This window comes from Esox lucius, chromosome 11 (assembly GCF_011004845.1).
Source record: "Esox lucius isolate fEsoLuc1 chromosome 11, fEsoLuc1.pri, whole genome shotgun sequence".
Lineage (NCBI taxonomy): Eukaryota > Metazoa > Chordata > Actinopteri > Esociformes > Esocidae > Esox > Esox lucius.
In genome coordinates this window covers 27,850,980-27,867,919 of record NC_047579.1, presented here as the reverse complement: position 1 = coordinate 27,867,919, position 16,940 = coordinate 27,850,980, and the positions used below count along the sequence as shown (strand labels likewise).

Here is a 16,940-nt window from a genome sequence, read left to right as displayed (position 1 = left end):
ACTTGTTAGAATTGTTCACTCGAGCACACAATCATTCTCACACATTTCCCCAGTTTCCTCTTTCCGTGTACACCTGTTTCTGTAAACCTGGCACCAGCCCTGCTTCCTTGAGAGACAGCTAGACTCAACACTGTTCAAGTGTACAAACACACACATACACACATGCAAAGCTCACACACTTCTGACTGCATGGCTTCAAAATGCCAAGACAAAGACTGACTTGGCTTGACCAGGTAGTGCCGTGCTGGCATAGCGTTAGCACAGCGTTGGCATAGTGTTGAGAATAAATGGCCTTCTAGGACAAGGATCAAATCAGGCCATGCCTGTTCCTCTTGTGGCTGTTATAGACTCCTACCCCAGTGAAGTCACACTTAAATTTTTTACCAGACAGAAACAGCTTTGTATCTTTTATGCTGGGTATGCGTAAGCACTTTGTGACAACTCCTGATGTGAAAAGGAGTACATTACAACATCCATCTTAAAATATGCTAGACTTGTCGTTCGATAAAGGTGCCTCAAATCTATAAATCCATGTCTAATTGTTTTACAGCACTGAACTAAATTCAAATCTTGTTTTACATCCCTTTCTTGGAGAGTAGATTACGAGGATTCATTTGAATTACTGATGGGTAGTGATTGAAGATGGAACTAATCAAAACAAGATCAGATTATAGAGGTTCAAAATTTGAATCTATTACATATTTGAAAGCTATTTAACTCTGTTGATTGTAATGAAGGCTTCTGTTATTTTTAGCAATTCAATGTTTTGAAGGTTTGGCATGTTTCCCTTTGAGGTTTTTGCCTGTCATTCACAAGGAAGATACAGTGGACCTACCTCAATGTGAAATGGCCAAAATCAAAGACAGGGTGGATCTATGCCTTGGATGTGGAGAGTTAGAGTTGCAGGAGAGTGTGAATACTGAGAGGTGGAGGACAGGTAGATCCACCCATCAGGGGGACGGCCAGTAGAGGTGTGGAGATAAGGGAGCAATGGGGTTAGAGTGAGGATGCACAGAACTGTGATAAAGGAGAGAGTCTCACAATGCAAAGACATCAGGGTTCTGATTCTATGGGGATGGTCGTTCTCTCTCTCCATGGGCCGATTTACACCAGGATATTTTTTCTCAAAGTATGAAAGAAGTTCTATATTATTTTGTTCCACAACCTTTATTATATAGCTTTCATGGAGCAAAATGCAAGCACAAGCATCCAATATTGCTGTGTTATAGTTCAACAGACATGATGAGGACAGTGCATTACGAGTTAATGCAATAGGACACAACAAGCTAATATAAGCAGCGTTTTATGGGTATGTGTCTCTCCCTCTGTGTTTTCCAAGTGTCTGGCCTGTCTGATTTTGACAGGGTAAGCTGTAGACGCTTGAACAAACCTTCAATACTGAAAGTCTACCAACAATATTGTCACTGTCTGACTCAGTCAGCAGGGGATTTAAAGGGGTGGCCGAGCAAAGCAAGGGTGGACGTTTCTTTAAAATGGAATCTTCCATATACTCCCGCACAGTCAATAGGTCACAGGGAAGCAAAGGCACCTATTGATGGAAAGGTGATGAATGAATCCCAGAGACCTACAGTTTGATCAATCTGCTTGATCTGCCCTAACATCTTGTCTCATATAGATTTTTTAAATGGCATTTTCAGGACGACCAGGCTATATTAGATCACAATAAGATTTTAACATAAACAATTGGATTCAATGCCATTTTACTGGATCAGGTGTACTCTGTGGTGCAGGCACTGTTCCTCATGATGTTCCCATACTCCAGGATGATAATGCCCCCATACACACTGCTAAACTAATTCAAAGTGTTTTTTTAACACCAGGATGAAATCAAATGCCTTCCATGGCCACCCCAATCACCAGATCCGAACATCATTCAACCTTTATAAGAAGTTCTAGAGTAGAAGATTTTCTTCGTGAAGAATGCTACCATATCCCGCCACACACAATTTAGGACTTGTATGACAGCATTCCAAGAAGCATTGGAGCTGTTCTGATGGTAGAGAGCAAAATATTGTTAGGTGTTTCTGTCATTTTGTCTACCCTCTCTATGTATTCTAGGACACTTAAACTGGTATTATGGTGCGTTTGGTACAAGCACCAAAAAGACTGCTGGTTTGCTAAGGCCTTGTGGTTGGGGTGATTACGGGGTGGTAATAAACCCCAGAGGTTTGAAAGTTCAACTATATGTTGAACTTTCTATAAGTGTTTCTTTTTTAAACCATTTCCAAACATTAAACATTTGAGCTCCTTAATCTTTTTATATTCAATATATAAATCTGAAGGAAATTAAGTTTTAAATGCCTCATGACAATTAGGGAGAACCAAAGGAGTCAAAATAAAATATATAAATAAAGAAATAATACATTAATTAAATATATTATTTTAAGTGGCACATTATTATGAAATGTATTTATAATGCCACTTTTTAAAATAATGGTATGGTACTTTATAATAATAAATTGTATTTCCCAATGTTTTTATCATCACAAGATGTATTTCATAAAATCATGGCCTTTTCATAATATCGTAACCTATTTCATAATTTCAATGGTGTATTTCATAATTTCATGATTCAGTTCATAATTGAATGGTGTATTTTATCATTTGATGTCATATTTAATCATTTAATTCTGTGTTTTAACATTTAATGCCGTATTTCATTGCGTATTTCATGATCACAAGGGATATGTCAATCAATGTAAATGGGTGGTCTTTAGCCCAACCCACCACCTACGTCTTCAGCTAGCAGCACAGCCAGGACTCAAACCTTGTCTGAGGTGCTACGAAAGAGCACCTTAGAATTCTTTGCTGCCTGGCAATGGAATGTTTGACTTTCAAACAGATTTGTAATCAGACACAACCCCCACCTGTTAGCTCAGCCGCATCCCCTGGCATGTCAGTTGCACTTGCACTGCTAGGGAGGTGAGCATGTGTTCCAGGCCTTTCTGAGGTTCTTTGTGCTCTCCAACCCTTTGTTTGGTTATGCTACACCGAGCTAAACACTAATGTTGAGACCCCCCCCTGCGTCCACAGCAACGTGTAAGACTGAAGCAGCATAATGCATGAAGCCATACAGGCCTACCTCTCTGCAATCTCAGAGCCAGACTGCGGTAAGTAATGGCAAGTATGTAGTGGAAAATGAACGCCTGAGTGAAAATGTTAGAAACCGAAATCATCAGTTTTTTTGTTTTCTTTTTACCAAAAGAGCAGAGAGGAGGCCCTTGGAACTGGTGTGTGTGTGGGTGTGTGTGTGTGTGCTTGTTCATGTGCATGAGTATACAAGTAATGAATTAATCAATAACCAAAGGAGGAACTACTGTTCAGCCACCCGTTTGCTGTTGTCTCTGTGTTAAGTATGGTGTTTCTCCTCCCTCTGTGTTACAGTATGGTGTTTCTCCTCCCTCTGTGTTACAGTATGGTGTTTCTCCTCCCTCTGTGTTACAGTATGGTGTTTCTCCTGTCTCTGTGTTAAGTATGGTGTTTCTCCTCCCTCTGTGTTACAGTATGGTGTTTCTCCTGTCTCTGTGTTAAGTATGGTGTTTCTCCTGTCACTGTGTTAAGTATGGTGTTTCTCCTCCCTCTGTGTTACAGTATGATGTTTCTCCTCCCTCTGTGTTACAGTATGGTGTTTCTCCTGCCTCTGTGTTACAGTATGGTGTTTCTCCTGTCTCTGTGTTACAGTATGGTGTTTCTCCTGTCTCTGTGTTACAGTATGGTGTTTCTCCTGTCTCTGTGTTACAGTATGGTGTTTCTCCTGTCTCTGTGTTATAGTATGTTGTTTCTCCTGTCTCTGTGTTACAGTATGGTGTTTCTCCTGTCTCTGTGTTAAGTATGGTGTTTCTCCTGTCTCTGTGTTACAGTATGGTGTTTCTCCTGTCTCTGTGTTAGAGTATGGTGTTTCTCCTGCCTCTGTGTTACAGTAGGGTGTTTCTCCTGTCTCTGTGTTACAGTATGGTGTTTCTCCTGTCTCTGTGTTAGAGTATGGTGTTTCTCCTGCCTCTGTGTTACAGTAGGGTGTTTCTCCTCTTTCTGTTTTTCTCACTTCTGTGTTCAATGAGGTATAATGTTGTTACCTTGACAGACCACACAGAAATCCCTCTCCAGATGTCTATCCACACATTGCAACCCTGATCTTCTCAGTTCCTCTGACTGAATGAGCCAACACTGTTTAATACCCCTGTTTTTTCTCTCTTTTTCCTATATTTTCTTGGAAAATATCGAATCTTCTTTGAATGTACAGCATGGTGTTGACAATAGTGGTGCAAAGCAGTCAGCACACACAAAGTGTGGTTTTGGATATTTTCTTGAAAAATGCAAAAAGGACTTCACACTGCTTTGCGAGTGCCCTTTGCATTCCCTGTTCAACCAGTCGTCCACTACTTTGCAACACAGGTGACCAAAATTCCTCAAGCATCCTAACTTTAGAATCACCCAAAAGCCTACTAATAATAAAAGCAGACAGGGACATTTGAAGCTGAGGAGCAGAATTCACACATGTCCATACGGTCCACAGGTCTAACGTAGTGATGGCCATTCGAGGCTTCATTACCGTTCTTCTAGCAGCAGGATATTATGCTAGCAGTGCTAACTCAGATTTTCATTATCGAAATAAAAGCTAAAGTTGAAATATATAAGGTAATATAGTGAACAACCTAGTCTGTACATTTTATGTTTAATGTCCATTCCAATGTTATTCTTGTCTGTTCTTTTTCACAGACTAGATTGTTAACTATATTGCCTTATGCATTGCAATGATGGCTTTTATTGTGATAAAGGAAATCTGAGTGCTGCCAGCATAATATCCTGCTGCTAAAATAACGCTATTGAAGCCTCGAATGGCCATCACTACTAACACGGTGGATATTTTCATTTTGTTATTTTCTTTATGACAAAGAAGTAAGTATTTCTGTTTGCATCACCTCAGTGGGAAACAATACGCAGGTGCGTTTTCAGTTCTATATAATCAGGAAAATAACCAGTTCTTTGTATGTTTCCCCTAGTAACATTGTTGTTAATTGTTTTGGATATTGACACAGAGCAAGATATACTATTTTTATATCATAATAGTGTGGTATGCAGCAGTTATGGTGGTGTAGGCGGGCAGCCCGCACAGACAGCAGAGAGAGGAACTGTAAAAGACAGCAGATCATGTGTGAGTCATCGAGAGACCACAGTGCTATGCCAAAGCCTCGTTTATGAACTTTCCCAACAGAGATGTTCAGCACAAAGAGTGTCATAACAGATTTAACCAACTTATTTAGAAGGAACGTTATTACAATGAACCACTATAGAAATAAGATGGGAAAATATGTTTCCATGTTTTAAGGGAGGAAGTGGCTTTGAGAAATATTTCAAGCTTAAACATTTATATCAACATGTTTTTCACTTAGTCTTACAGTGCCTGGCAGAAACAAACCAGTCTTAAAATGATGTCATATTTATCCAGCAATTTACTGGTGTTTTCTCCCATGGGCTGTTGGTGTAAATTTCAGACATTATGCTTGCTTGTTCTCATTCTTTTCGGATGTGTAAAGTCACGCCTGTTAGCAAGAATAAGACGGGCATAAATGAACCCAGTGGGTTCGTTTGGAACACAGAGCATTCTTTTTTTATAGCTTGTGTATTTGTCAGTGAATTGTATTTTTGGTCAATACAGTTTTTTGTATCGTATGGATATTCCTAGGATTTTTCATAGTCCTCTGGATAGGCTTTTTATTCAGTCTGACTGTATGCAATGTGGTGTAATGTTTTTGCCTTTATAGCTGTCATCCAGTGGATTTTAAAAGTATCTACAACCTTATGTTTATGTGAAATCTAATATCATGTAAGACCTTTTTTCACCTTTAACAAGATCTTGTAAACAGCAGTATTTAAGTAAAAAACAAATTGATAATTTGTTGGAAAATACCCCAAAATTAAAGACTATCATTGACTTATTTGTGGAAGTGTACACATACTTTATAATGGGGTTTTCCCTGTATTTATATTTAACCAAACACATTCCAAATTATGTAGAAAGGTAATTTGCCATCATCTGACCTTAACAGAAGAGACGTTGATTAGCCCTTAATAAAGTCAACTGTTCCGATAGGATTTCCTTAAAGATTTCTTGGTTGCATACTGCAGATATAGCTATTGTCCACCAGGAGATACCAAAATATCTATGGGATGATATTGTTTAACAATAGGCTACAGATCATGAGAGGGATATAAAATAGACATTATATACAGTGGGGCAAAAAAGTATTTAGTCAGCCATCAATTGTGCAAGTTCTCCCACTTAAAAAAGATGAGAGAAGCCTATAATTTTCATCATAGGTACACTTCAACTATGAGAGACAAAATGAAAAAAATTGTTTCTGGTGTCCTTTGACAGCTTTTTGGTCTTGGCCATAGGGGAGTTTGGAGTGTGACTGTTTGAGGTTGTGGACAGGTGTCTTTTATACTGATAACAAGTTCAAACAGGTGCCATTAATACAGGTAACGAGTGGAGGACAGAGGAGCCTCTTAAAGACGAAGTTACAGGTCTGTGAGAGCCAGAAATCTTGCTTGTTTGTAGGTGACCAAATACTTATTTTACTGAGGAATTTACCAATAAATTCATAAAAAATCCTACAATGTGATTTTCTGGATTATTTTTCTTCATTTTGTCTTTCATAGTTGAAGTGTACCTATGATGATAATTACAGGCCTCTCTCATCTTTTTAAGTGGGAGAACTTGCACAATTGGTGGCTGACTAAACACTTTGAGGACCATCTTTAAGAAATAAAAAATCAGGACATCCCTCCAAAATTTAGGACAGTGAAAACTCACAGCAACCTTAAAGGAGGTGCAGGAATATCAAAGCCTGTCCACATTTTGCAAGATGACACATTCAGTGTTTCAAAACCATGCAGGATAGATGTGATAAGTCTAATACGAAAGTTGAACTGATGTTAAAAAAGTAGATTTCTACTTTCAACACAACAACAATCTAAAGCATACAGCTAAATCAAATGAATATGCCTCAGTTAGACAGAACATTCAAAGTTTGATAGCAAATTGTTTTTATTACATGGGGCACACTTTTTGGTGGCCTGTATTGGCTCAACCGTGCCACTTCTAGAGTCAGTGGCCAACAATGCTGCAATGTTTCTAAAATGGTTTACTAACGGTGACCAAGAGTCCCCTTTATCTGTATACGTTCTAAATGCGCATGCATTTGAATGTCTGTTCTACAAGTGTATGTTTGTGTATGCTTGCATGTGTCTGTGTGTGTGTACTTAAACCTTTTTCCTTTTCCTCTCTGCAAATAGAGCAGCAAGTGATGATGTTAGACAATTGAACACACTGTCTATGCTTGCTCAAGGCAGCATCTTCATTGCTTTTCTCAAGGTCAAGAATGTCCTTTCAAGCTCTCGGTCTCTTCCAGTCTTCTCAGTCTTCTTTTTCTCTCAATCTGTTTGGCTAACCGTGTTCATCGATGTCTTCCCCAACCAGAGGCATGCTTGCACTGAAACAGCCTTTCCCTTTTCCATTTACGTGGCAGGAACATACAGTATCAATAAAAAATGTTTCAAGCGCATGGAAAAGGAAAATTCAAACAAAATGAACTTGCCAGCAAGGACTCAGACATTTTGTTTTTTGAGAAACAAGCAACCTTGGTTGTTTAGTTATTGATTTTGATTGATTGGTGCCTTCAGCCAGACTTGTGATTCATGCGCTATTTTGTCAAAGTAAATTGCCCCTGTGAGCTCATGCTGAGCTGTCTGGGAGATTCTGGATAAAACGAGAAGAGAGATGGAGGTGGGGGGGTCTGAGGAGGACATAACGAGGCAGCTGCCACTTATAGTTTCTTTCTAATGGTCAGGATGTAATTAAAAGGGGGAGGGGTCACAGAGTAGAAATTATTCAGAGCAACCAAGGCAATGTGTATGTTCTCTCAGAGGAGGAATCTAAGCGGTTAAAGTATATTGCGTTCAGATGTGTGACTGTGTTTCTGTCTCTCAATCAATTATCTCTGTAGTTTCAGTATATGTCTTTTGATATCATCAAATACAAATAATATTCTTCTTCTTTAGTCCTGTTTTAAAATATGTGTTACTACGTAATGAAGTATTATGTAATGACACCATCGAGCCAGTTCAGTTTTGTGGGTTTACTCTGGCTAGCCATATTCAACGTTTATAAATGTATGAACCACTGTCTCAAGCCCACAATGCCCTTCTGTCCCACTGCACCTCCCTCACCTTATCTTCTTATCACATATAGCAGGATCTCACACCATTACGTCTTTGAAGCACTGCCTTTTCCCGCTCTTGACACACTCACATGTTTGTTTTTCTATCCTTGTGTGGATCTGAAACCAAGACCACCATGACCCTAACCTAACGCTAACCTCAGTTACATAACAATTATGCCTAAGCTCAACCCTATCCCAAATGCCTAACCCCGAACCCTAACCCGTAATGCCTAAACCTAAAAGCAATACCAATTTTAACAATATGACAAATTCCTTAAACCTAAGACCTTGCATTTCTTCTAGCGGAGATCTTCCATATAACCTTCTATGGACTGATTTGTCAGATTCTCTATCTTTGCCTGTACTCTGGGTCACTACATGTACACATATACCTGGATCTCAAACACACACACACACAGACACAGTGCTGTGATAATATACCTTCTGGCTGGCCTCCAGTGGTCAGCAGGCTGATATGAATGGACTGGATTTGATTGGGTAGTGGTGGGGCTGCCTGCTCGGCCTAGCCCTGAGAGAGGAGGGCTGAAGTGCCGTTCCGCTCATCTGCAGGGTAGAGGGCAGGACCAGACAGGGCTGGTCAGTGGGAGGGTATCAAAACCAGAACAATATTTAAGCGGTGGTCAAACACTGGAACTGTCTACTTGTGCTGTGCCCCTGTCCAACCGGACAGTTTCTCTCTCTGTCCCTGTCAGTCTGTTTTTCTCTGTCCTAAACCAGGTCTCCACCACCATGCTGGTAAATGCGCTCCTTCAGATGTCGCTGGTCCTATGGCTGGCACAGCAAACCCTACAGGGAGGTAAGAGACAGACAGACATAAAAATATCTGTGTGGATGACAGCTGACAGGACTGTAGGACAGGGATGTTAGGAAATATGAAAGTGAGAAAATTGCCTGGATGTATTTCAGTTGAGGGAACAGCAGCTAAAGCCCACATCAGGGGACTTAGTGGTCAATAGCATTGGGTCATAGAAACATTTTGCAAGCTCTAACCCCTGAGCAGAAAAAAAGCAGTTGTTGTGTCCTTGAGTAAGGCATCTATTCCAAATTGTTCCTCTAAGTCCTTCTGAATAAGAAAATCTGCTAAGGCTTGGAATAGATAGAAAGAGAAATAAGCTCAAATTGTATGCTGGAAACTGCTAAAGTGCTCACATAATTCTCATTTGAGTCAATATTTCAGTATAATATGCAATATGTGACTGTATTTATAATAGCTATTGTACAGATGGCTCATTAGAAAGAGAGAAGAGAAAGAGAAATGTGATTTTAAATAAACACTAGGTCTTAATGTCTGAGTCGTGTCAAGGCTGTGTTTGGAGAACATTGTAGTAGCCTTCACAGACATACCTTTTGGTTTTGAAACACTGTACTGTAGATGTCAGCACAGGACCGTGGGGGACCACCTCAAATATTTTTGCTTAGAGCAGAGAAGCGTACAATAGACACATTTGGTTTGCAGACACCAGAAGAACAGTTCTGTGTCCATCCAACAAATGTGGACTATATACTTTGTATATAGTCGTTTTCAAAGATATTGTATTGATCTTTAAATGATTAATTGAAACTTTTTTTTACAGATTTATTTTTACAGATTTATTTACAGAATGTTTCACAGTGGTAACTGGATAACATGTACTCACTTATAATATCCATATTGTAAAACATGTCACACATTTTCGTTGTATGTGGAGGTCTACATTTAGTTGGTTTTTGAGGTACTTCATGTAGTGCATGCGTTAACATAAACAACAGCAACAAGTGAGGATTTATTAATGTATTTCATTCATGAAGTTCCTTTTGACTCATTTTGAATTGTTCAAATGAAAATGTAATCATTGTTATTAATGTTAATAATACAACAATATTCATAATACATCCATAATTCCCTGTTTATGAATTTTCTTTGACACATTTAGTACATTGTAAATATACATAATACATATGATGTAAGTTCAATATTAAAAGTAAGATTAACAACAAATATAATAAATGCCAGACGTAAGTTTAATCTATCTGCACACAGCTGCCTACCAGATAGTTAAGCAACATGTACAGCTGGCAAAAATCTACTTGGATATCTTCTCTGCCAACCCCCCAAAATGACATGTAGGTGTCATATTTCCAATGATTGTGTCAGATCAGGTTTTTTAATGTCCAATTGCTTAGAATCAATGTAGGAGCGGTAAGGTGGCATCGGCTGTCCAGATTTGACGACCCGTCGCGAGAGGAGCCTTTACAACCAGCACACAGTTCCTCCTTTTTGTCTCTGTCTCTGTTCCATCAATGGAGACGTCTGTTCCGTTCTCGTCCAGCTCACAGTTGGCGTTGCGTTTGAATGAGACGGGAGTGAGATGTACGCTGCTGCTCCACTGATAACGTAGTGTCATATTTAAGCAGCTGTAAAGTTTCAAACGGTTGCATACAAGACGAGGAAGACCTTCACCTCTGTTCAAGCCACGTGGTCAATTTGTGTTTTTCATCTCTATTAGGGGTGAAACCTCAAAATGGCGGCAATGGGAGAATGTTACCCAGGGGTAAGGGCAATTATTAATCGGTGTCAGTCTGCCTTAATCCACTCTCTGTCCTTTTTCTCTCCATCTCTTCCATTCCCCACGTTGTTTCTTCTGGTTCCTCAAAGGCTGGATTGGGTTAGGGTTCAGGTGAGGAAATGGGAGGTTGAAAAGCTGGAGGTCAATTCCACCAACATATCTCAGGCCTTAACGGACTCAGTCTTAGTTTTGGACTGCCCTCATTTGAACCCACCCCCCCCCCGAGAATGACCCTATTACAATCATGAAACTACTTTCATGAACATGGCTATTAGGTCAAATTAGTTTGTCAGTGACGTTGGTCTGGCAATATTTACATTAATTAAAACTTAAAAGTGTTCCAATAATCAAAAGTACAGTTTAGATTCTGACCTGCAATGCTCATGCCTTTAGTTCATAGTTCAATATAGACTAACATGATAAAATATTTGGAGTTCTCCGCACTATAAAGGGTCCTCTATAGTGATAACTAATGTCTCGTTATGGTCATTGCTGATCACAGATTACTAATATCTCGTTATGGTGACCAATGATAACTGTTGTCAGATATCTTGTTATGGTGGTCAAGGATCACTGATGTCTGCTATCTCTTTATGGTGATCAGTGATAACTAATGTCTGCTATCTCTTTATGGTGATCAGTGATAACTGATGTCTGATATCTCTTTATGGTGATCAGTGATAACTGATATCTCTTTATGGTGATCAGTGATAACTGATGTCTGATATCTCTTTATGGTGTGATGTTGGGATGTTCCAGGAGCTGGTTCTCTTGGGATGCTGGGAGGCCGTGGAGGCAATGGAGCCAAGCCTGCCAAGACAGGAGGAAATGGAGGTAAGTGAAAAAGGGCAGATGATGCTGTCATCAAAGCCATGTTAATGTTTTCAATACTGTCTATCTATCAGGTTATGTTCAGTCTTGACCTGTGTAGTATTCTAGTTGGTGTGTTTTATTCAATTTATTCTAGTTGGTCTTTATCCATTGGGGGCTCAGCAGCTTGGAGGAGGTGAGTTACTTAGAGGTACTAAGAATTTTTTGGTTTGTTACCAATATTTGTGTGTATCAGTTTGTGACATATCTCCATTGTCTTTCCCAAAGGCGGATACAGAGGTCCAGGTGGGGTTGGGGGTCGGGGAGGCATGACTCCGGGAGGAGTATATGGTAATGTAGTCCAGACGGACAATGCCAATGTAACTTCACTTCTGAAGGCTTGTTAAAATGAAAACCCCATAATAACGTTGGGTTTATATGAAATCCAAAGTGGGAATACCAGACATTTCTAAACCGCAACAACTGTCCTGCTTGATTGAATATTCTATGTTAACTTCAACATACTCTGACTTGATTTGTCTGATTCTAGGTACTGGTCAGGGAGTAGGGATGGGCCAGGGACTGGGGTCCAGACTAGGCTCACAGGCCTGGAAACCACGTGGAGGTCAGTAAGACAGTCAGGTCAAGACATATTTCAATCCAAAATGATTCCTAACAATGCTCTTGTTTTGTGTTGCCAGGATACGCTGGTAATGGCTATGGCACACAGCCAGGTAGGTTTTATTTTTCTTATCTGGTATTTATAGAATACACAATTGTTTGTCAGATTTAATCTTAGTAATCTAAGTTACTTGTATCATTGTCTATCAGTGTTTACTAGTTCTCACCTAATTTAGTGTTACCTTGGAAAAAGATGAAAATAAAATAAAAATCCAAGCAGTGGGGATTTCAGATTTCTTTTTATGGTTCTATGATTGGAGGTCTCTGTCATGATTTAATGATGTGTATGTGTGTTGTATGTCTTTTGACCTTGCTACTTGTCTTGTTGCTAGGTTACAGAGCTGGAAATGGAGGCTATCCACGACCAGGTAAGCAGACAATCCCAGATGGGCTGAAGCATCTAAGCCGAAGATGATAATATATAGCAAACTATTTCCAAAGCAAGGTTCATATCTGTTACAGCTCACACAACAAGCACTTGTTTCATCAAATAAACTGTCAGTCCCAGTCAATCTATCCATTATTCAATCAATTGACCAATCAATTAGTGGTCCAAATATAGTGGACTTCAAATATAGTTTCATTAATTAGGGTGATTGAAATCAATTTACTTGTGATTTGTATTGTTCACAAAAAGTGAAAGAATTCTTTATTTTCTTATACCCTTATAAAATACAACAGTGATATAACTTGATTAGATAAGTTATCCGAGTCCATACCTACTTAATCTGTGTGTGAAAATGAATATCTAACTGAGGATCGTAAACATATGCTGCATGTATTGGGACATTTAAAAATAAAGTGAAGTTAATTTTATCTTCAGATTTACGTTTGAAAATAAAATAAAACATGTAGCACATTTATTTAATTTCCACTTTATAATACAACATAAGACCAAGGAGGGTGAATACTTGAATTCACTGTACAAGCAAAGTCTCCGTACCCCATACCCTGCACATAGTCAGATTCCTTCATTAGTTGGGGTTCTTAGGCGCTAAAGGTAAAACTTTCCAATTCTGCTGTGTTTTTACATTGTGTCCACATTCATTTTTGTTTGTCTTTACCTAAATTTTTCTCTTGTTGACTTGGTGTTCCTTCTTGACCATTTCAATCGTTCTGTGTTATCAATACTTCTACACCTTTCTTTGAGGTCCGTCAGACGTGGGGCACGTGCATGAGGTGTCTCCTTGCGTTTAATAGTTGTCTTGTTTGGTTGCCAAATTATTTGAAATATATATTTTATTGTGGTGTGATTGTAAGCAGTGAGGTATGTATGTGTGAGTGTGTTAACGTTTGTGGATCAGAGTATTGTGTCTGCATGAGTCTGTCCTATAAACCTTTTCATGTGGATTAATCAGTTTAGTTGGCATTACTGAGTAATCATCACTGTGGTCTCCAGGATATGGGGCACGTGCTGGGGAGACCAATGGACAGGGTGCTAAAGCCAATGGTAAACATCTGCTATCCGTTGTCTCTGGCCTGTCTATGTGTGTCTGCATATCAAGGTGCATGCTGCAAGCAGTGATACTGTGCCACATTACCATAATGTTCATTTCATATATTTTCATAATTTTTGCATAGCATGTCCGTTGCCTTATGTGGTTCTCAGCCCGTGTCAGCGTGTGTTTGTTGTGGGTCTTCACCAATCATAAAATAGTGATCAGTGGGTTCAGACTCCATTCTCTGTTGGTGGGTTTCTGGTTAAATGTGTTGAATAACCAGTGTTATGGTCTCCAGGGAATGGAGGAGGAACAGGACTTCCTCTTGGACAAGGTGTTAAACCATCCAAACAGGGTAAACTGCGATTTCCTTGTTTTTCTGTAATCTATGTGTAATGACTCATCTATAATATAAGTCCAACTGGTGGCCTTTTGCCTGTTCACAGGTCTGATAACACACAGTCCCTGCTCCATGCTTGTTAAGCCACTCATGCTCGTTGGTCATATGGTTGGATGTATGGTTGGTCTGTGGATGTCTCACTCTGAGTATGGCGTCATTGTCGTTGTAAAATAAATCTGGTCAGGTGTTAAGTTGGTGCTCTTGTGTGTCTTTAGTTGTCACTGTCCATTAGGTGGATTTGCTCCCCACTGATGTTGATTATTTACATTTTGTGTATTTCACCTCAACTGTCACACAGACCAGTCTTGATATTTGCCACTTAAGTTCCTGAGTTCTTGATGGCAATGCTTCAGTGTTATTTCCATGTTGGCACTGGATGTCCTCTGACAGTATGTTCATGTCAGTGTTATTTTAATCTTTATGGCTTTCTTTGATTTATTTTGTTGTTTCTCTTAGCCTATGTTTTAATATGGCTGATTCTGTCCCCTTTAACCCAGGGTCTCTGTTAATCTGCGACAAATGACTATCATTGTGATAGTGTTGTATGTCTGTGTCAGGTGGTTCTGTTTATTGTCAGTTGGAGGATTATTTTATTTTGAGTGCTTAGGTACCTGTAGAAAAAGGACAGTAGAATGCAATTTGTACCAATGTTCTACATTGTGTTTAAAGTGGGTGCTCCTACAATGATCTGTCTCACAGAGCTTGTCTTTGCTATCCTTTGTTATTGAGTGCATACATTTCTAGTAATAAAAACAGAATGGGAGGTTTTAAAGCCAGTATTTTAGAAATGTTCCACATACATTAACCAACAGAGCAGGAGATAAAACCTCCAAGCCAGTTTCTTGTTTCAATATCAACAACAACAAACAAATCTTTATGCGACACAAGTCAAAAATTGGAAAGACTAGTGTGCTATTGTGATATGCATAACATTTCAGTCCTCTCCAGGTCCCATATACAGTGAAGTATTTGATCCCCTGTTGATTTTGTAAGTTCTTTCCCACTGACAAAAAAATATCTGTCTATAATTTTGATGATAGGTTTATTTGAACAGTGAGAGACAGAATAACAACAAAAAAATCCAGAAAAATCCATGTCAAAAATGTTATAAATTGATTTGCATTTTAATGAGTGAAATAGGTATTCGATCCCTCTGCAAAACATGATTTAGTACTTGGTGGCAAAACCCTTGTTGGCAATCACAGAGGTCAGATGTTTCTTGTAGTTGGCCACCAGGTTTGCACACATCTCAGCAGGGATTTTGTCCCACTCCTCTTTGCAGATCTTCTCCAAATCATTAAGGTTTCGAAGCTGACGTTCGGCAACTCCAACCTTCAGCTCCCTCCACAGATTTACTATGGGATTAAGGTCTGCAGACTGGCTAGGCCACTCCAGGACCTTAATGTGCTTCTTCTTGAGCCACTCCTTTGTTGCCTTGGCTGTGTGTATTGGGTCATAGTCATGCTGGAATACCCATCCACGACCCATTTTCAATGCCCTGGCTGAGGGAAGGAGGTTCTCACCCAAGATTTGACGGTACATGGCCCCGTCCATCATCCCTTTGATGCGGTGAAGTTGTCCTGTCCCCTTAGCAGAAAAACACCCCCAAAGCATAATGTTTCCACCTCCATGTTTGACGGTGGGGATGGTGTTCTTGGGGTCATAGGCAGCATTCCTCCTCCTCCAAACATGGCGAGTTGAGTTGATGCCAAAGAGCTCGGTTTTGGTCTAATCTGACCAGAACACTTTCACCCAGTTCTCCTCTGAATCATTCAGATGTTCATTTGCAAACTTCAATCGTGCCTGTACATGTGCTTTCTTGAGCAGGGTGACCTTGCGGGCGTTGCAGGATTTCAGTCCTTCACGGCTTAGTGTGTTAACAATTGTTTTCTTGGTGACTATGGTCCCAGCTACCTTGAGATCATTGACAAGATCCTCCCGTGTAGTTCTGGGCTGATTCCTCACCATTCTCATGATCATTGCAACTCCACGAAGTGAGATCTTGCATGGAGCCCCAGACCGAGGGAGATTGACAGTTCTTTTGTGTTTCTTCCGTTTGAGAATAATCGCAACAACTGTTGTCACCTTCTCACCAAGCTGCTTGGTGATGGTCTTGTAGCCCATTGCAGCTTTGTGTAGGTCTACAATCTTGTCCCTGACATCCTTGGACAGCTCTTTGGTCTTGGCCATGGTGGAGAGTTTGGAATCTGATTGATTGATTGCTTCTGTGGACAGGTGTCTTTTATATAGGTAACAAGCTGAGATAAGGAGCACGAGCACAAGCTGAGATAGAGTGTGCTCCTAATCTCAGCTCATTACCTGTATAAAAGACACCTGGGAGCCAGAAATCTTTCTGATTGAGAGGGGATCAAATACTTATTTCACTCATTAAAATGCAAATCAATTCATAACATTTTTGACATGCATCTTTATGGATTTTTCTGTTGTCATTCTGTCACTCACTGTTCAAATAAACCTACTATTACAATTATAGACTGTTCATTTCTTTTCCAATGGGCAAACATACAAAATCAGCAGGGGATCAAATACTCACTGTAACCCTGTGATGTGTGGTGACAATCTGTTATCAACCAGGTACATAGAGGTTTGGTATGAAATAGTAATATAGTCAAAGGTGCTTTGGCACATGATTTAACAGGGCCAAATAACAAAGGACTGCTGCATTGTCAGATTTGTAGGGATTTGTAGGGAGCCCATGTCCTATGGGTAGTCAAGTGCAGAGAGCTTAAAGTTAAGGTACTGCAGCTTCCCAGGGAATGGAGGCCTGAATATCTGGTCT

The 16,940-nt window shown here is 39.8% G+C and overlaps 1 protein-coding gene across 12 annotated transcripts in view; it reads left to right on the top strand.

Annotated features, from left to right (window-relative positions):
* The first annotated feature begins 8,887 nt into the window (after window positions 1-8,887).
* The window catches only part of LOC105013000 (glycine-rich cell wall structural protein 1.8), a 34,600-nt gene continuing 26,547 nt past the window's right edge, over window positions 8,888-16,940 (top strand). For 4 of the 12 annotated variants that reach the window (XM_020051282.2, XM_020051281.2, XM_020051280.2 and 1 more), the window contains exons 1-10: window positions 8,889-9,060; window positions 10,751-10,795; window positions 11,570-11,644; window positions 11,778-11,816; window positions 11,909-11,971; window positions 12,171-12,245; window positions 12,322-12,354; window positions 12,634-12,669; window positions 13,701-13,751; window positions 14,039-14,095. In XM_020051282.2, coding sequence (XP_019906841.1) covers window positions 8,994-9,060; window positions 10,751-10,795; window positions 11,570-11,644; window positions 11,778-11,816; window positions 11,909-11,971; window positions 12,171-12,245; window positions 12,322-12,354; window positions 12,634-12,669; window positions 13,701-13,751; window positions 14,039-14,095 — 541 coding nt within the window. In that variant the 5' untranslated portion in view covers window positions 8,889-8,993. Of the gene's footprint in view, window positions 9,061-10,750; window positions 10,796-11,569; window positions 11,645-11,777; window positions 11,817-11,908; window positions 11,972-12,170; window positions 12,246-12,321; window positions 12,355-12,633; window positions 12,670-13,700; window positions 13,752-14,038; window positions 14,096-16,940 lie in introns of all 12 variants that reach the window. The other 8 variants (XM_020051277.2, XM_020051276.2, XM_020051274.2 and 5 more) reach the window with 5 other exon arrangements.